Source organism: Nothobranchius furzeri, chromosome 11 (assembly GCF_043380555.1).
Source record: "Nothobranchius furzeri strain GRZ-AD chromosome 11, NfurGRZ-RIMD1, whole genome shotgun sequence".
In the NCBI taxonomy this organism is placed as follows: Eukaryota; Metazoa; Chordata; class Actinopteri; order Cyprinodontiformes; family Nothobranchiidae; genus Nothobranchius; species Nothobranchius furzeri.
In genome coordinates, this window is record NC_091751.1 from 40,488,397 (window position 1) to 40,510,032 (window position 21,636).

Here is a 21,636-nt window from a genome sequence, read left to right on the forward strand (position 1 = left end):
CTAAAGTCGTCATTTTAGATCCAACCGTTCACTGCCATTGACGACTCGTCATTTGCATTATTTTACTGTTTGAGCATTGGAACGAGCCCCCGTGCTGAGAGAACAAACATCTCAGCCCTGAAGCTGATCTTCATCCGCATACGTCACAGATCACATGATCAGGAAGCAGACCATACATGTGTTTGGAGATCGTTTTGGGCCGTTCCTGTAAAAAAAGTGAGGTGCGAACCGGAAAAGCGTCTGCCGATCACAATTCGACAACGGATTATGAAAGAATGGATAACGCTCGAAACACACGGCTTCTTCCTGATGTAAGAGGCGAGTCTTCTCTTTGTTTAGGTTGTTTTGGCATCGACATCATGCTAGCGCGCAACGTTCTGTGACTCTTAAAAAACCCAGTAAAAACGGTGAGAAACGCTGGCAGCGAAGGCCATTAGCAATCAGGAAACGGCTGGCAGTGAATGAGTTAAAGGCCTAACAGAAAAAGTAAGAGCAACAGTGAAAACACACAACATAAACACACCAACCAAACCACACAACAGTTAGAAACAGACTGGTACACCCAAAATACAAGATACCAGCTGGACATAAATGTGGAGTCGTTTATCAAATCCCATGCAAACTCTGCAATAAAACATACATAGGAGAAACTGGATGCCAACTCAACACAAGAACAATAGAACATAGAAAGGAGGTGAGAAAGAAACAAGTCGAAGACACACAAGAGCAGCAAAAGAAGAAGCAGAAAGCACAATAAAGAAGTCAGCCGTAACAGATCACTGCATAAGAGAGAACCATATAATGGACTGGGACAACACAAGGATCATAAACACCGAACAACAATACAAAAGATGGATAAAGGAAGCTATAGAGATAAGGAGATGTGGATGTGAGACCATGAACAGAGACGATTATGGAGTAAATTTTATGTCAATAAGGTCTTGCGAGAGCACGCACAATCACGAGTGGATAATTAAACATCCGTGAGAGGATAAGTTCCCATCCACTAGCGCTCAAAAACCCTCCGCGCGTGTTTTAAACTATCCGCGAGCGCGAAAAAGATCCTTGTGCGTGTTTAGAAAGACCCTAGAGCAGACTGTATCCAGTCAAGCACAGACAATTGTTCCTGTCGCTCGTAAGTGTGGGTACTACGCGCGTGGAACTGTTAACACATGCTCGCGCAGCCTGCTCTGCTCTCGAGTAGAAATTCCGCTCTATCGGACAAGTTTCACTTTTGACAGATTGGAGGGCGGGTTCCAAGGAGCCACCCTCCCTAACGTGATTGGTCACTTTCAGACAGAGATCTTTTCCACATTTTCCCACAGTACTTGTTTACGTGCAGAAAACATATCCTCACAGAACAAGGCTATCCCAGCATGCATCTCTAATTTCCCTCTGGGATTAATAAAGTATCTTTGAATTTGCGCGCCGGCTGTGGTTTTTCAACAGGAAGAGAAAATGGGGAGAACTACGACGTTTTAAACGTAAGTTTGTTTAAAAACTAGCATTAGAAAACAAAAAAGCTTAAAGCGGTTCTGTTTATAGACATTTTTCGTTTGTATATTTGTTTTTTTAAATGAAATTTTAAGCAGAAATTAGCCAGAACGAGTTTGTATAGCGAGTCCCGTAGTCATTGCCGCGCGTGCGTGTGTGCGTGCGTGTGTGTGTGTGTGTGTGTGTGTGTGTGTGTGTGTGTGTGTGTGTGTGGCGAATTAAACTTGTCATTTGTTTTAGGGACAACAGAAAGTTTTTATTAAACTTAGATGTGAAGAGTGAAGCTGTTTACGACTACAGTAGTTAATCGTGTGTTCTGCTGTGAAAAGTAGTTTTACATTCAGGGATTCACACAGCTGACACCATTTTAAACAACAATTAAAAATTGTGTGTGTGACGAAAATAATTGTATCTTCTCATGTGGATAAATGTAAAAATGTGTTTATTGCCTTTTTGTCACCTGCAATCTGATTTCTCTGTAGGACTGCAGGTGTCCAGGGTCAGGAGAGGCTTTACCTAGTGGTCCTCCTGGGAGAGAGGCCTTTACCCCCAAATTCCACTACCTCCGCTCCGCTCCGGTCCGCCCCCGCCTTCCGCAGCCACTGGCTTCCAAACTCAATTTTTCTTGGTACCCGCTCTACAACGGCTCCGCTCCGGTGCGGAGACCTGAGGTGGGCAAACAGGCATGCGCGGGATTTTCGAGATCTTGCGATACTGTCCGAGCAATAAACGCGGAAGTTAGATCCAAACACCCGTTGTGTGGGAGAAGCATCGAAATGAACTGTTTAATCTGCCCATCATTTGTGTTGAGAGATCAGCAGTGTTTGGATCAACAAAGTGTGACTACTTTGATAGTGGAAACTGTATTTATGGCTTACTTTTGTGCATTTAAAGTTCAGCCCCCATTGATAGTTGTTAAAAGTTGTTAAACCTGTGCATATGAAACAAAAAACGCTTTTTGTTTATCGATTTATTGTGAAAAACGGAAGTTGTGCTTGCTCCTTTTCCTGTTGGGCGGTTGTGATTTCTGTCCATTGACTGTGGAGGTGCTCCGGCGTCTGGCAAAAATAGAATCGATCCTATTTTTGCCGGAGCACGGCCGCAGTAGTGGAATTGCTCTGATTGACTACAACGGGACCGATTTTGCTGCGGAGTTCGTGCCGGAGCGGAGCGGAGGTAGTGGAATTTGGGGGTTACTGTCATCATGTTAATGTTATTTAGTTGTTTGATATTTGAACACATTTATTAAAACAAATGCTAACTGGTAACTCTTTTGATCATTCCTTTTGTCACCAGTTTATTATTACAGATGTTTTTGAACATGTTACATGAATCGAAAATGAAAAGATGGTAAGGAGACAAGATTATTTATAATACATTACAAGTATTTGCAGATCAAAACATATATGGACCAGTTATGTACGGTTAAAGCAGGATTAACCTGAGTGACTCTTCCTGGATCATTTATTTAAACTGAGTGAGCAGGAAGTCTTTAACAGTGCAGCTGGATCTGCTGCAGGAGGATCCAGACGTGGATGGAGGGCTGGAGCAGACCCGTGGCTGGACGTTTCTGGTCAGAGGAACATCATATAGGACGGTCTGCAGAGAGAGCTTTGGGACGCTTCCTCTCACTGTCCACTCCATCGTCCATCTACAGGGCCTGCTGGGCTGGCTCAGACAACGGCTGTTACATCTCTAAGAAGTATACAGAAATATGAAATGAGGAGATAGTTTATGGATCCACTAGTATAACAGTTGTGATGCTTTAGCAAATAAGACCACAGCGTTGTTTTTAATAGAGGTTCTTATATTAAGGACTTGCCTGTTAACAGCAGTGGTGGTCTGCTGGTACCTCCTCCAGGACAGAGCACCACTGACCTCCTCCACACACATCTTCCTCAGGCTCATCCTCGTGTGTTTGTCCAGGCCCACAACTTCACCAGCACTGATGCAGATGTGCAGCACAGTGCATGCTGACCTGTAATAGATTGAAATCGTTTTTTTTTATTCAAAAATGTAAACCAAACATATAACCTGCAGAACATTGGTTCTGTTCAGTTTAAAGAAAAGCAGCAGGAAATGGTTAAAGAAAAACTACTGAGAATTTACATTTTTAAGACGGATCTAATCATTATTAGGCTTATGTTGAATGAACAAATGCACATTAAAAACACTTCAATGCTATTTTATTAAAAAGCCTGCTTTTTAAATGTTTTATCCTCATTTGATGCAAAATAAGTTCTAAGGTCCAATTAACATTAGAAAACATCAGACTGCGTTCAACATTTATAATGCATTTGGTTAATATAAATTACCTACATGATAATAATCTGTAGTAATGTGTTGTACGAGTTCATTCTGTAGCTTAAAACAAATGAAACGATCTAAAGTTAACATGTACGTCCTGAAAACTTCTAGAATAAACAAAATTGCTTTACCTGAAAACGGTTGTGAACAAACGCTGCTGATGGACGTGAAGCTGCTGTAGCTCCTTAATATTCCTGCTCGATTTACGCTAGCTTTAGCATTTTTCCTTTGCGTGTAGCTGCAGCCACGGCTGTGACGGGACCTACGGGCCACCGTAGAGGTGAAGGGCAGACTGTCCGAATTCCGTTTTTAGTGGTCAAGCAAGGACCCGGCCTTGCTAGACCGGCGAGGACCCATACTCACAAGCATCCTGCTCCTGGGTTCGGACACAGTTGAATCAAAGATGTTTTCTGCACGTAAACAAGTACTGTGGGAAAATGTGGTAAAGATCTCTGTCTGAAAGTGACTCCTTGGAACCCGCCCCCCAAACTGTCAAAAGTGAAACTTGTCCGATAGAGCGGAATTTCTACTCGAGAGCAGAGCAGGCTGCGCGAGCGTGTGTTAACAGTTCCACGCACGTAGCACCCACACTTACGAGCGACAGGAACAATTGTCTGTGCTTGACTGGATACAATCTGCTCTCGGGTCTTTGTAAACACGCGCAAGGTGGTGTTTTGCGCTTGCGGATAGTTTAAAACACGCGCAGAGGACTTTTTGAGCGCTAGTGGATGGGAACTTATCCTCTCACGGACGTTTAATTATCCTCTCGTGATTGTGCGTGCTCTCGCGAGACTTTATTGACAAAATTGACTCCATAGACGATGGAGTTTACTCATTGGATCGTGCATGGGACTGCATCGTCGGAGAGGGGAGAGCGGGCAGCAGAGGGTGACAACGTCTTCCACTGCCTGCGGATAAACGGAGTGGGAAGTGACGCCACCATCAGCGTCAGCTCTGAGGATGTTTGCAGTTGCAAACGAAACGTTAGCAAGGTAAAGAAAAACCTTATCTGTGTTTTAAAAAAACAAAAATGGAACAACAGCAGCATTCTCTGGTCAGACCCCGGATTACTGGGCAACCCGCTCTACCCCCCGAGCTAATGCTGTCCCAGTAGGTCTTACCTGCAAACCATCAATAGATATTGGGGAATCACAAGTACAAATATGTCTGGTTAAGTCTTCTGATATAGGGCATTAAATTAAGTTCACATAAATCTTTATTCTTGGTGAAACATTCAACCCCCAAAAAGATGTGGTGAGATCTGGATGAGAGAAACTCAGAGGTTGAAAACTTCTTCTGGATGAGAATCTTATTTCCAGATGGAGCAGAGTGCACCTGGACCTGGTAGCTCAATCATTAGGGTGGGGGATTGGAGTGAAGATAGTTCAGGGTTCAATGTCCAAAAGATTTCAGATTTCTGGTGATTCCTGAAATGTTTAAAAAAAGAAGCTGCTCACATTCACCTGTGTGTCTCAGTCTGTAAGGTGTTGGTGTGCTAAAGGTTTGTGGTTCACTTCCTAAATTCAAATTTAGCTTAAAATTCAGTGAGTTCTTGAAAACATGAAGAGTTGTAAAGACTATTGAAAACAGCTGCCCATGTAGCTGAGTGTGTAAGGTGCAAGCTTGGAATTCATTAGCATCTGGGTTCAATTCCTGGTAAAGAAGGTCACTTTAGAACTTACGTGAATTCTTAATATCAAGAGCTCTAAAGTGCAAGGTACATGTATTTGTCTGTGTGGTTCATTCAGCTAGATATGGGATTTGCAGCATGGAAGATGTGAGTTCAAACCCTAGAACTGACCTATCAGACATTTAGGTACAAACAATAAAAATGACTAGTTTAAATGTCCCACCAGAACACAGAGTGCGACGGTGACTTAGTGGGATTCACTTTCATAATTCTCCAGCAACTGGTTTGAATCCCGTTCAGTGAGTGGCCTGGGGGTAGCACATGCCAACCCACTGAGCTCCTTTACATTGTCCACAAAAGTCCTGGAATTATAAACCCCAAACAGCAGGTGGCAGCGTTATTGCATGGTCCCATTTCCACTCCACTCGGTGGCGATAACGCACCAAGAAGTGACTTGCTATCTACTCCAATTCTGCTTGAAGAATAAGAACATGTGGTCATGGCACAAGTGTTGCACTAAAACCCACTAAAATGGCCTATTGTTAGTTTTTTTTTCATTTCCTTTCTTCTTTTTTGATGAAGGGGGAGTGTCACCTTTCACATAATCATTCTTTTTTTTTCATTTTAGTGAGTTTTTGTGCACCACATGTGCCATTGGCTGTGTTCAAGATGAGCCAGCTCTGCGCGGATTAGATCAGCGGTGATCGGCGAGCAGTGCATGCCGGTTAGATTTGTGTCCGACTTGACGCCGACTTGCTCTGACGTCATGCGTACGTAGGCAACGATAACCTCGTGAGATCAAGGCGACCGCAGATTTTGGAGCAAGGCGCTGCAGATGCTCTCCATCGGCTGCAAAACCTAGAGGATGATGGGAAACGCCTGGCTCTCACCTGATCTAAGATCTGATTGGTTCATATTTTGATCCAAACATCCGGTGGTAGAACATGAAATGTTAGTTGGTCACATGTATTCTGTAAATCATGTTACGTTGATGATGGCAACTATATAGGCCATAAAGAGGAACGTGATTTGTGTTCTTTTGTCACGTTTCCTATGAGCACACTGAAGCTACAGCTGCTAACCTTTACTTATTATTACACTCGTGTCTCCATATAGAATATATGATATCCACAACAGGTGAGGATGTGTTTCAGCTGCTAACAGGCACCAGAATTAAAATTGAAAATTAAACAAGTGTGAACGCTAACACAATATCTTCAGCCATCGTCACCCCCGAGCTACACATGCAGGAAATTGTGTCCGACTTAAACGCCGGCTTTCAGCCACTCCCCCCGCTGCTTCCATCTGCTCTCATCTGTTTTCCAGGCGAGGCGCAGCTCAACTCAAACACGGCCATTATCACATGTTCTTATTCTTCAAGTGGAATTGTGGTAGATAGCAAGTCACTTCTTGGTGCGTTATTGCCACCTACTGGAGTGGAGTGGAAATGGGGCCATGCAATAACGCTGCCACCTGTTTTTATTTGGCGATAACGCACCAAGAAGTGGCTTGCTATCTACCACAATTCTGCTTGAAGAATAAGAACCATGTGGTCATGGCACATGTGGTGCACAAAAACCAACTAAAATGGCCTATCATTATGTTTTTTTCATTTCTTTTCTTCTTTTTTGATGGAGGGGGAGTGTCACCTTTCACATAATCATTCTTTTTTTTCATTTTAGTGAGTTTTTGTGCACCACATGGGCCAAGATCACGTTCTTATTCTTCAAGCAGAATTGTGGTAGATAGCAAGTCGCTTCTTGGTGCGTTATCACCACCTACTGGAGTGGAGTGGAAAAAGGACCATGCAATAACGCTGCCACCTACTGTTTTTGTTTCATCCTGGTCCCATTTCCACTCCACTCCAGTAGATGGCGATAACACACTAAGAAGTGGCTTGCTATCTACCACAATTCCGCTTGATGAATAAGAATGTGGTCATGGCACATGTGGTGCACAAAAAGTCAATAAAATTTAAAAAAAGAATGCTTTTGTGAAAGGTGACACTCCCACTTCATCATAAAAGAAGAAAAGAAATGAAAAAAACATTATGATAGGCCATTTTAGTGGGTTTTTGTGCACCACATGTGCCATGACCACATGTTCTTATTCTTAAAGCAGAATTGTGGTAGACAGCAAGCCACTTCTTGGTGCGCTATCGCCACCTACTGAAGTGGAGTGGAAATGGGACCAGGACACTTACTACTAATTATCTCTGTTTGACATGGTAAATGGCCTGTATTTGATATAGTGCCGTCTAGAGTCTTGGAACCCACCAAGGCGCTTTACAACACACTCATTAATTGACAACCTGGTGGTGATGAGCCTGATTTAATCCACAACTGCCCTGGGGCACACTGACAGAGGTGAGTCTGCCATACACAAGTGCCACCTGTCCCTCCAAACACCACCAACAAAAACAAAGTTAACGTCATCACACTGCGGTGAAACTTGACCCATCCCTGTGAGGAGTGGTGAGCTGCAGCTGCATTAAGGAACTACTTAATGGTTAAACTCCCAAATGAACTTTTAATTGTGGGATTGAATCTTAAACTTTCAGCACTCCAACCAAACACCAAACAGACTGAGACACACACAGGAGTACACCAGTAGCTGCTTTTTTAGAACATTTCATGTTGTCAAGAAATCACCAGTAGTCTAAAAGCATCCAAAACTTGAACCCTGAACTACCTGCACACCAACCCAACACCATACTGACTGAGCTACAAGGTCCAGGTGAAGCCTGCTCCATCTGGAAAAAAATATTCTGATCCAGAAGAAGTTACCAACCTCTGATTTACTCCAACATCTAGTTCCCACATCAGTTCTTTAGTGGTTTAATGTTTCACCATGAATAAAGATTTATGTGAACTGAATTTAAAATGCAGTTAAATAACTCATAAACTGTTTTTGGGTGACTTGAGATTTGGACTCTGTCAGTCAATCACTGATTCATAAAACAAGTCAACAAGTCAGCCTCAGAAGTAACTTGGTCTATAAGTTACTTGAATGAATGGTGAACAGTTTTATTTAATCCCCATAAATACATTTCTCGTGTGTAACATTGCGCCCTACCATTTACCAACAGATCAGATGCTTTTTTCTACATATTGAATAAAACACCGTAAGAGTACATTTAATTTAGTTTATCTGTACACATACTTTCTCTTCACTTATTTTACATAATTAGTGATGTCATCGACCCTGAGGTTTCTATGAGTTTGGATACTTTTCTGCAGATATAAATGTGCAACTACTTCTGTAATGCAGACAACTTGAATTTGATCAATATGAAATGAACCATATAAAATACAGATAAAAGCTAGAAGTGTAATTAAATCCGTCCATCCATCCATCCATTTTCATCCGCTTATCCGGAGTCGGGTCGTGGGGGCAGTAGCCTAAGGCGAGAGGCCCGGACTTCCCTCTCCCCAGCCACTTGGGCCAGCTCCTCCGGGGGAATCCTAAGGCGTTCCCTGGCCAGGTGAGAGACATAGTCCCTCCAACGTGTCCTGGGTCTACCTTTAGGTCTCCTCCCGGTTGGACGTGCCCAGAAAACCTCACCAGGGAGGCGTCCAGGAGGCATCCTGGCCAGATGCCCGAGCCACCACAACTGGCTCCTCTCGATGTGGAGGAGCAGCAAATCTACTCCAAGCCCCTCCCGGATGACTGAGCTTCTCACCCTGTCGCTAAGGGAGAGTCCAGCCACTCTGTGGAGAAAACTCATTTCGGCCGCTTGTATCCGCAATCTCGTTCTTTCGGTCACTACCCAAAGCTCATGACCATAGGTGAGGGTAGGAACGTAGATCGACCGGTAAATTGAGAGCTTCGCCTTCTGTCTCAGCTCTCTCTTCACCAAGACAGACCGGTACAACGCCCGCATCACTGCAGATGCAGCACCAATCCGCCTATCGATCTCACGCTCCAGTGTAATTAAATATAAATCTAATTAAAACATTTTTGTACGCATGAAATGACTAATTAGGGTCCCCCACCAGTGTTAATCACTACTAGAACAGAAAGATGCACATTGATCTTTCATTTGGGCAAACTTTTCAATAACTCTTCTATCCAATAATCCCAAATGTTTTATCTCTGATAGCAAGAAGCTAATTTTAGCCAACATAAAAAAAATTGACTTTATTCACTTTCAGATAACCAACACTAGATGGCAAAACACTTATGTCCCTTAGAACATTAACATAACGTCATGTTTGCTGCACCAGTAGTTTGACTGGATAATCTGAGCTTGGGGCTGTGTGGTTTGTGCCCCACAGACGCTGATGGGCCGGCCCCAATCTCTGATGTCTGGAGAGGATTTGACCTGTCAGTAATCTGGACAAGTCTTTGACATGCATACACAGATGTTTACAACAGAATCATCTTGGTAGCATAATGGATTATTATACATCATTTCCCCTAAATGAACAGTTTTCATTTAAGCGTGCATGGAGCTCCACGGTGACATCTGGTGGGGTCCAGCCCCCCTGGACCAAAATGCTGAGACGTCACTGCTCATCTCTGTTCCCATGCTGCTTGGCTTCATTGCATCTCCTCACCCCGCCTCCCCCAGCCTTCTCCGTTTGTTATGACACAAGCAGATCGATGGAAACCCGTAGCAGCACGTGAGGAACAGGCGGGCCAAGCATTTATTCAGAGGCGGGGGATGCAATTAGTGGTCAGTTGGCCTGCAATGCTTGTTTTATTTAGCTCTTCATTGTTTCCCCTGCAGGTGACTCTCCATAGCTCATCTGCCCTCCTGAGCATTCAGTGAGATGGGCGGATCTGTGCGCCCCACCATGGCCTTCCCATCAGCCCCCTCTGCTCTATGGATTGTCAGCTTATTGACTGTACTGTTCACAGCTGTGGTTCACAGCGACAATGTTGGTGGTAAGCACATTTATTTCTCTTCATCTATCTCTCAGTGTCTCCTGGGGGCCTCTGACCTCCCCGACCCTAGCTGTCTGTCTCCGGTGGCGCTGCTCTATCTGTTGACTTCAGGCCTTTTTGGTTGTTGTTTCTTGTATTATGAAAAGAGAAGCATGGAAGCGTTATTAAACACATGGGACACTCCCTCCTCCCTGGACCCTCGGTGGAATTTCTGCCGTTGTTTTTGAGGGACGTGCATGACTTGCACGTGGGCTCAAGTCCCAGCACTCACACATTACAGGTTCCTGCCAAAATGACACAGCTTCCCTGAAGCCTATTTTCTCCATCCTTAGACACATTCATCCAAGAAGCACAAATCAGGCTCTGGCTGGCTTTCTGCCTTTAATGTTCTCTCTCTGTCTTAAGACCGAATGCTTTCTCCGTGTTAGAGCTTCATGCAAACTGCAGAAAAGGCGTGAGCATCTAGTGCTTACTCAGACGGCGTTCCAAAGCACACGCTCAGCCCAGATACAGAACACTCGTCATGGCTGAAGCTGTAACCGCAGCTGAAGCGGACGGTAAGATAGGATTTGATGAGAGAAGCACTTTGTAATGATATCATCCCTGCTGTGAAGTGAGCAGCAATAACACTGTCCGGTGTGCTTCCCAATTACATAACTCTCATGTGACTGGCTGCCGGTAATACAACCTTTAGAGGGCAGCTGGTACCACAGACAAAACTCTACACCATGATTGGCTCCTCAGCCATAGAAAATTGATTGACAGAGGTAGAATCCATGTTGCCATTGTCTCAGTACAGTTGGGATTTAATTGCTCAGTGTTTGGCACAGGACTGTGAGATCATTTAGCAGGCAACTTGTCTTCTGACAGACATATTCTGATTTGCATTTGGAATATACACCCTCACAGGCTCATCGTGTTCACTTGTGCACACAATTTGTACATTTATGTGCTTGAATACATGTGGAAGTCTGCAGATGCAAGCCCACACGCAATCATTTACTCTTCTTTGACATTGCTCATCCATATCAGTAAAAGGATGCATGCTTGAGAAGAAGTGCATTTATGTATGATTTGAGGGGAGGGAAATGACCGCCGCAGCTTTCCTCCATTGGTCAGCCAATGCAGCAAAAAGCGAGGTACAATATTGAAACTGGGACGAGGTAACAGTTTAAGAAATGCAGAGCCCAGAAAGCTGTTAAAGAGGAGAAAACGACCTACGGATGGCGTCGCTTGTCAGAATCCTGATCCCGGCCTTGTTGCTCATCATGGAAACCCAGGTAGTCGTTATCTGGGTCCAAAAATGGTTTTGACTCTCATCCAGAAGCGTGTCAAATTTGATTAAGGTGTGCCCACTGGGAGGCCTGACCATGCATGACCAATTCTTGCTTTGGTTTCACCTAAGCACTATTTTACATTATCACGTCAGTCATAGAGCGTAATTAAGGCTGAGATGCCTGACAGCATTTAAGAGATGAGAAAACACGTCAAAGAGTCAAATTGACTGAAGGATGGAGTCGTGACTTAACAAGAATTTTATTGTTCTCTTGGTAGACTTCGTTGGTTGCTTTTTTCTTTTCCAGCCAAATTAATGTAATACATCTATTTTACAGTCAGAATCTATTCTTTGAAAAATGTTTGAATTGTAAGGAAAACAATAGATTTACATGCAGTTTGTCTCTCCAAAACATGAAAATGAGACGACGTATCGACAGACTTCTGTAAGCAGTGGCACGCCCAGAAAAGTTTTATAGGGGTGGCCGTGGGGCCAGATAAAATTTTGGGATTGCACACCAAATTGATCTTTGTGGTAAATCTGTGAAACTTTAGCCTGTAGTGATGCAATAAATGCTCCTTTATTAATTTTCATTAAAAAAAAAACAACTTGTGTGGACAGTGTGGCCATGGCCACCCCTTGCCACCCCTTGGGGGCGCCACTGCCTGTAAGCAAACAGGGAGGTGGTTCTCATTAAACACCAAAAATAAAACAATACCAAGAGTACTTTTGTAAATCATGTCGTTTTGCACATGACTTCTGAGGGATGCTCTAAAAGTCGGGTTGAAATCTGAGCAGGAATTGTGTTTAAGCCCACGTTCATCAGTCACATCAGCAGCGATCAGTCTTTTCAGCATTGTTTAGAAACTTCTGCAAAGCCACTAAGTAGAAAATGGATTAGGGTGGTTGAGTGGTCAGATAATTTCTTGTCATAATGGAGAAGTCCATGCAAAGAGGACCCAGAATAGAAAAGGGTCTACTTAGCATAAATAATTCAACATTATATATCAGAGAGGGGAAATGATGAGCTCAGCAAATCAATGTTAGAGCAGATAAACCATCAGAGAGCAGGCCAGCCCATTACTGCTGGAATTAGAGTGCACTGTGAATTAAAACTGTGGGCTTTTCTGCATCAAACAAAAACAGAGAAACACAACAAAAGCTTCTGCCATCCTGCCAGGGTTATTTTACACCAGCTAGCCGGCCGGCTGTGTGTCATGTCTGTTTAAACTTTTGATCAACCCTGAACTCCCAAGTCTCCCATCTCTATTTCATGTATGTCAAGAAAAGGACGGCATTAGCTGGGTTTTGGTCCCGACTTATCAGAGACCTTCCTTAGAGCAACTGAGCGAATCGGGGAGACGCTAATTGCGCACCATTTGACATATCCATTTCCACAGCTGGATGTGCAACCATGTGCCTCTCAGAAGGGCACAGATTAGCCATGCAGTTGGCCGGCTGTGCTCTGGTTCTGTAATGTTGACCCAACTACCCAGGAGGTGTGATGGAGAGAACGGGGTCTGTCTGTTGGAGCACTCAGTTCACAATGAGTGGAGGAGCGTGCTGCGACCTCCCATCAGCCACCTGGCCCTCACACCCACGGCAGCCTGATCCTACACCCCAGTAGGAAGTTTGCTTCTGTGACAAGAAACATGCTTAATTGTTTATTTACTCTGTGAGTTCTGCCAGTCGGTACCATTGAATGAAACCGGATGCTTCCAGCCAAGGCCAGTAATGAATAAAGATTAAGAGAGCGGAGCTGTGTGGACCGGTTGTTAGCGCACTAAGATTTACAGGTGGGACGACTCAGCGTGTCTGCCAGCAGTTCACTTTATTCTGCAACAAAACGTGTTCCTCCCCCCCTGGACAAACTCTCTCTCATCGGCTCAAAGCCCACTTCCTGTGTGCACTGCTGTTGTTTGCTGCTGACTTCCTGTGTGCCAAGATGGGGGCATGTTTGGCTAGTGCAGAGTACAGCTAGCACACAGTAGCAGTAGGTGGTTTGGATGAGAGGCCTCTGCCTGTTAACAAGGCTGACTGATAAGCAGTGACTCATTAACAAGCTGAGGTACACAGTGCCTGGGGGAATTACCGCCTAGCCACTGTGACATTAATAAGAGGCCTAAGCTATTTTTCCATTTGGCTCCAGTGGCATAGGACTAAACTACTGATTTTTCTTCTCTGTGCTGGCTACTGCAGCTGTGGTGCTATTGTATTTGTTTCAGACACTAGTGGTTACCTGGGTGAGCATGGGCAGATCCGTGTTATCAGAGTGGGCTACAGGTAATGGCATCTGCTGCTTCAGTGGAAAACCAGACACTCCTCATTAACTTTCTCCTGCTTCATTCGGAAACATCTGGAGAGGAGCCAAATTAATGTTTCTATTCCTTAGTGAAGAAATCCATCCCATGTCCTAACAGACCCTAGGTTTCTGTTCTTATGGCTGATCAACATCCTGACTCTCTTCAAATCCGATTAACCGATAAAAGCACACTCAACGTGTCACGAAGAGCCTTAAGCCATCTGTTTTCCATCAGAATTCTCCGCCCAAATCTGCATTACTCCCATTGTCTTGTGTTTTTATCCGTCTTTGATCCTGTAAGCATCCCGTTGTCCAGATCAGCTTCTTGATTACAAATTGGATCCTGATTGGCTGACATTGGATTGCAGCTGATTCACATCTGGCAAAAACCCAATTATTTCTCCTGTTCCTCTTGCCGATTAATTAAGGCGCGGTGGCTGATTGATTAAACTTCTAACAAAGCACATGCCATGGAGCGCTAGAGCCAGTGGGATCACACATTATACCTATTGATGCGTGCTCATGCTATCGCCATGGATTTGCAGACATGCTGAGACATTACATATGCATCGGCGAGGGAAACTCAAGGCTCAACAAGGCACGAGTGCTTATGTGTGTGTGATGATGTGTGGCTAAATTACGCAGAATTAAAATGCAGTGGCACATCACCGCAGTCGGATCTTAGAGGTATCAAGAGCACCCAAACAAGACTCCATTAGACCTTATCAGTTTGAAGATGCTCACATCCACCCAGACCCACTCAGGCAACGTGAGATTACATCAGAACAGATCCATCTTGCCTTTCTACCACTGTAATAACTGCAAAATGCCATTTAGTCAATGTAAAAGAGAAGGGCTCTTGAGATTTTGCAAGATGTTAACAGACTCTGCTTCCTCTCAGGTGCTACAGAAGACAAATCACACTGCAGCAGCCCAGGGTTGAAAAAAATAGGGATCCCACATTTAACAAGCTGCCAGCTTTAAACCATCACTTCACACAGACGGCGTGGATTAAACAAAGCAAAAACAACAGCTTTGAAATACATTAAGTCACCTTATTCTCAACAACAAGAGCTCTTGTTGTTGCTCCTAGTTGGCTTTCCCTTTGATCAGGTTGCTCTCTTTCAAACCCACACCACATCCCACCTGCTATCTGCTACAATTCTCTCTGGGGTGTTTTAATTGATTGCTGCTGAGATGGAAATCATCCTTCTTGTCATTGATGCATGGCTGGCCACACCAAACGGGCTTCCTGGTAAGGTGTATCTGTTTGTTGAAGCCAATCAGTGTTCCGCGTTAAACTCCGGCTATGATGGGGCGCTGGGAGACGAAGGGGCCTGGCTGTAGAGTGCAGCGTTTTGTATCGATCCAGTCTGAGTGCTGGGGGTTTCCCCCTGAGCACAGCAGCTCCACCAATGAAACGGCAGAAGCTGCTCTCGTTTATTGCCTCTTTTTGATGATGCCATCACTTCAGCTCATAGAAAGAGAGTGTGTCCATGGGGACACCTCATCACCGACACCACAGCCATAAAGCCTTTTCAACCCACCTGTGTGCTGTTGAGGACAATTTCTGGTCTGGTTTCTGCCAAGGATATTGCCGTCCGCTCACAGGACAGCCAGTCGCTGACCCTCTAATGGAGCAGCCAACCAAGAAACACGCAGAGCAACACGTCTCTAGACGATATAAACCATCATGGGCATCATATCGCAGAAGATCAATCTTAGGAAAACACATGTTTACATTGAAAACCTCCTGAAGTCCTGTTTTTGGTCTGCTGCAAGCATCTAGATTAATAACACGCCTCCCCCACACCACAAAAACCACTATCAATAACATAACTGGAAATGGCTGTTGGGTGTTTGTCCTTTTCCACTTTTATGATGTCAAGGCGATTAAATCGAGTGCAGCTTTCAGCTTTGAACCTCAGAGAAATCCATTCTCAGGGTATAACGTTGTTCCGGAGCAGAGCTGAATATTGTGTCCTATACAAAGAATGCATCTATTGTTTTGGTTGCACATATTATTGTGTACCGAGATGTGATTTCAGTTTGGAAGCCGTTGCATCATTATTAAAGTTTTCCTTTTGTAACACAGCAGCTCAGAGGAATTCATTTATGGTTCTGCTGCACTGCTGAGCTCTTTATGTCTGAGAATGGCATCATATCACTCTACTAAAGGTCTCGCAGTTCCAATATACATCTGCTGTTAAAACGCAGCCGGTATTATTTAAATGCCTTTACAGTACCAGGCATTATGCGTATGGCTTTTCATCATTTATGGCTGAATTTAATTGTGTTTTTCCTTTTAGTCATACCGTCAGCACACAGGCTGTTAGTTATGAGGTTGCATTGTCCACAGGAACAACTGTGACGGGTGCAGGATCATTAGACCTGACTCTACAGAGTCTGCGTTTACTTTTCTCTGAAGTGGAAAAGGTCGTCTTTTATGAGCCTTTCCTGGAAGGTAGCAAGATTGATGACATGTGGATTTTATTCTTTTGTTCAGCGGTTTGAAGCAAAATGTTATAGAAGGTGATAGAACTGAGCAGGTGATGGAACAAGTTTGTTTCTTGTGTCTCTGATCAGAGTGAGCGGAAAGATTTTTCTGCATTGTTTCAACACAGACTGTTTACTCGGCTGAGTATTGGACTGGTGCTCCGATCGGGGCAGTTTTTATTGATCTTTATCTGAGTATCTGACCACCTTTAGCTCTCTGTGCCTTTCTTTTACGTCAGCAGTTCCATGACACCCCTGCTACCTACAGTGAGATGTCATTTAATGTGAAAACTAGAGCTGTCCCAGTCTGATCATTCTATTTGGACCAGTATTCCCAATCAAGACATGTTTTCATTGATGATTACAAGAGCACTGGCCACACTTAGCTTCTGATCTCTATTGTTGACTTACTTTCTACATAAGTTTTACTATAATTATGCACCAACGTCTGCTGGGCTGCTTCCATCCAATAATGTTATTGCATCAAAAGCTGGGGGCGGGGTCATGGAATCCAGCATCCAGTAAAAGTGTCAGGAGTAGCGAATCTATTTCAAGCCCCTCTCAGATATTAGAGTTTCTCAGCCTACAGCAGCCTGATCGGGGTATATGTGGGTGTGGCCAGCAACAGCTTGTTTTCTTAAAAGGGGACATATTATTCAAAGCTCACAATTTGAATCCTTTTGTGCTGCCATGTGGTTACTCTACTCTATAAACACTTGAAAAAATAATATCAAGCCATTTTCTGCCAATGTTTAATTTTAGGATTTATGTGCCTAAAACGAGCAGTTTCAAAAAGTCCCTGTTTGTGATGTCACAAATGGGAGAATTAGATTCAAACTGCCTCTCACATGCAAGAGAGAGCTCTGATACCCACCTGGATATCAGAGGTTTTCAGCTTATAACAGCCTGAGTGGGGGGTGGGTGGGCGTGGCCACTCCATCTTGTTTTTTTTTAAGTGACAGAGACCTGAATTCTGGAAGGTACTGAATCAAAAATAAAACTGCTAAAATCACTTTTTTAGAGGAAGTATTTGCAAAGGCTTCATAAACATGTTTTGTATTGACCATAGAACTAATATTAGTAGGAAAGTCACTCAATCACTCCTTTAAGAAAAAAGATCACGTATCAAGCTGACTGTCTCATTTTTTGAATTATACATTTATTGAACAGAGTGTTTATATAAGCAGTTTCTTCGATCACTCAGATTTGTATCAGAGAAAAAATAAAGTCATGATTGGGGCATCCCAAGTACCAACATGGCAGCAGTTTATTGCTGCGATTTTTTGCACGTTGAACTGTTCACCTTAACCTGCTGCTGTTTCTGCCACATTGTGCAAAAATAATGAATTTATTCATCTTCTTGTCATTAGTTTGAATGGTTTTTTAGTTGCCAGGCTGCACACGCTGACACTTGAAAACCTGTTGTTTCGTTCTTATCTTGCTAAGTGGTTTGGATAACAATAAGTCTGGAGGTATTTTAAAATCCAAGTGGGGCATTGTTTGCAGTTGGGTATTTTTCACGATAGTAGTGATAGAGCTATGTTCAATACTACCAATTTAATTAGACATTTATTTTTCAAACTCCTGTCTCAGTCCCCCCAATTAACAGGTAATGCTAGCAAAGTTAAGCAACACACTTTATGGGAAAAACCTCCTGATGAACTGCTGCTGCTGTGGAAATCAGATGTTTTAGTCAAAGCAACGATGCTTTCTGACCTGCTCACTTACAGGCGCTGTGTCAAAATGCAGCATCTGTTACCAGATGTGACCACTGTAGACTTTACAGACGTCTGCAGTTGGATCTTAAATGTTTTTTTTACTTTTTGACCTTTATTAACATTTTTTTCTCCAAACCAAAACCCTAAACACATTTAAATCAATACATAGGTGAGTAAATAAATATAAACTTTGTTTAAATTGACTTCAGAAGCAAGAGAAGAAAAATATACACATTCAACTTTTATAAACAGAATATTTAAATTACCAAAATAAACAGTTAAAGCATCACAAATATGATTATTTTGGATAAAAACATAACACTACAACAGAACAAATCAGACATTTTTGTATTTATTTTCACATAATTTGTTTAAACATTTAAAAAGCAAAAGGAGAGCAACACAAGCTGTGGCTATTTGCCTGATCTATGCAAACTCTGATTTATTATGATGATTTATGCTGCAGTTTGTGGGATCAATAACAGATTCCTGAGTTTTTAATTCAATTTTTTTCATTTTGCTTTGTAGAAGGGGAAAACAGAATTACACGGCATTTTCTTCCTTGCTTGTAATAAAAAACTGAACACAACGAGTGAGGTTGTGTACTACTGCTGCACGAAGCTACTGAGGTGTCAGCACACAAATTGATTTTCATAATGTTGATGTATTTACAAACAGAGCCGACTCTAAGTCTGCAACGCAAAAAAAGGGCAGGCGTTTAATCTGATGTTTAATCAACTTTACATCATTTGGATTTTAATCTGTATCAAGATTCTGTTTAATGAGAATCGTGAAGAGATTCTATTTTTTCACTGCGCGAGAAAAATGTCACTATCATTTTACTTTGGTACGAATCCAGCCTGCACTTTTCAGCCTCTGCGCAGTGCTTTTATTCAGTTCTGTTGTGTTTCTTCTGAATGCCACAACTTGGGTAGGTACTCGTTCGACACAATAACTGTTTTCATAGTTGGAATAGCTTTATTTTATCTAGACATTCTCACTTGATGCTTGAATTCTCTCTTATGAGATTTGCTGCTCCTGTTTCCTCTGATCTTAAAAGGTGGTGAATTAAAAAAATATCAACTCCATTTGTCGAAAAAAAATAATAAATTTGCCTTTTGCTGCTTTCCTACAGTTTAACATTATTTATTGTTTTGTTTGTTTCCATCTGAAAGTGTCCTGAAGATCAGAACTGATCATGGATTAAAGTGCAGGACTAAAAATTTAAATCAAAGTTTATCTTTCAGAAACTCTGAAAGAGAATTGGTGTCAATGGAAAAAAAACAGAAAATAATTCTGACTTTAAAGCAACACTAAACAGGTTTCCAGCTTCTCCCTGCTTCTGGTTTAAAGCAGAATTGCAACAGTTGTAAACAAGCCTGCTGTAGCTAGTGCTAACAACGAGCTAACACCAGTCAGCTGATACTAAATAACCCACAAAGTAAAAAGAAATTAAGGAATACTATTACTTACAAGTCCAGTAGCAACAAAGACAGGTCACCATCAGTCTGTGATATCGTAGCCTCCTCCAGCTCCCTCAAAGGAGTGTAGGCTGCACTGAAGTTCACTTTGGTTTAGGTCTTTGCTTCATCTCCAAAGACATTACTCCCTTACGTTTACGGTGAAAAAAAGCTAACTGCTAGCCTTTACAAGAGCTACCAGCACAGTAAACAGCTACTGCTGTAAAGCAGGTAGAGACGTCCAACTGGTGTTCCTATCTGAACCACAAAAGTGTTGAGTGCAGGTTTTGGTCAGCAGAGGGCTACAGAGGAGAGATGTCCCGTTCTGATATTGATATAGAAAGTAATTCAAAATCGAAACGGGGTGTGTCCAAGCAAATTCTCACCTCAAACACAAAATCTTGGAGCTAAAGCAGAAAAACGCGGCTCTCTGCCTGGTGATCGACCAGCAAAACTTTCAAAGAGCTGAATCAGACAGGAAGATAGCTCAGGAGCTGCAGTGTCGAGCAGCAGCTGCAACATCAAACTTCTCTTTGTGAAAACCTGAAAGACGATTTCTCCAACAGACTTACCCTCATGCAAGAACTTGATGAGAATCTGGAGTCTCTGTGATAAACTGGAGAAGCTTTTTATGGAAGAGAAACAGCTGAAACGCAGTCTGCAGTCTGAGCTCGACAGGGTTAAGGATTTCACCACCAAGTTGGAAAATATGGAAGACACAAAGTCAGACGAGTTTTTAATAAATTTCAGGTCCCAAGGAGAACTTCTACAAACCGTCAGCAACAAACGGAAAGATCTCCAAGTGGAGACACTTCAAATAGTGTATAACTTCAACGAGTCTCCACAAAAGGACATCTGACAAGTAACCACACCCCCACAGGGAAACGCGACTCTGACGACAAATGATAATTATTTCCCATATTTTAGCAGACTTCCTGTTTTTAGTTTGAAGGCCCCTAACGAACTCACTCTGGCGATGGCACAGATGACGACTGTGTTTCAGTGGCATCTGAAGACCCACATCTTTGGCTTAGCTTGTGTTCAACCTCTGGCATTCATTCGTGTCTGTTAGAGACCACAGTGACGCGTTTTTTTTACGTATATGTCTTGACTTGTCCAACTCACCCCCTCCCCCTTATGAAAAAAATGGGGCATCATGGTGGCACAGCGATCAGCGCTGTTGCCTTGCAACAAGGTTGCAGGTTGAAACCTCAGCTGCAGTCTTGCTGTATGGAGATAGCATGTTCTCCCCATGTATGCGTGGGTTTACTCCCGGTGCTCGGGTTCCCCCCACGTCCCCAAAACATCTTTAGGTTAATTGGAGACTCCAAATTGCCCGTAGGTGCAAAATGCCAAACAGCTCTCGCCCAGGTTAGAAGATAAACAAGAGAGTAAATATTTAGTCTGAGATGTTAAAAAAGCCACGCCTCTTAAAAAAAACAGTCTGAGTAATAAATAAGAACACCCCACCACCACTGCTCTGTCTCTCAAACCCCCAGTCAGTCGTGGCATATAGCTTCTGCCAATTTCTGTTGGAGGTTTCTTCCTGTTAAAGGGGAGTTTTCCTCTCCACTGTCACAACAAGTCAGTGACTCCATGCAATCTGCTGGGTTTAATTTGGTGGGAAAATTTTAACTAATTGGAAAAACTTTAAGTGAACTCAATGCAATGTTTAAAAAATAGGGTTCAACTGGAATGTTTACTTGTAAAGTGCTTAAAGATGGCTTGTACTATGAGATAGATCAATCAGTCAATAAATCAATCATTCAAAATGGATACACAAGAAATTAATACAAATGGCGGTATAACTGTCTAATCAATTCGCCATGTTAACTCCAAACATAATAATGTTATAAGTTAGCATTGCAACACACAAAAGAAATAAATGTTTGGAAATACAATAAAAAATAAAATAAAATCAATACACTACTTTTAAATATTGATTCAGTATCATAACATGACATATTGTGATATTTTTGTGTATTGATATTTCCTTTCATCCCTAGTTGGAGCTCATGTAACTCCATTAGGGCTGCAGCTATCGGATTTTTTAGTATTGGAAT

The 21,636-nt window shown here is 42.8% G+C and overlaps 1 protein-coding gene across 4 annotated transcripts in view; it reads left to right on the forward strand.

Moving 5' to 3' along the window:
* Positions 1–21,636, forward strand: part of cadm3 (cell adhesion molecule 3) — a 186,079-nt gene that overhangs the window by 5,193 nt on the left and 159,250 nt on the right. For all 4 annotated transcript variants that reach the window (XM_054743126.2, XM_015956087.3, XM_015956089.3 and 1 more), the window contains exon 2: positions 10,164–10,321. In XM_054743126.2, coding sequence (XP_054599101.1) covers positions 10,207–10,321 — 115 coding nt within the window. In that variant the 5' untranslated portion in view covers positions 10,164–10,206. The remainder of the gene's footprint in view (positions 1–10,163; positions 10,322–21,636) is intronic.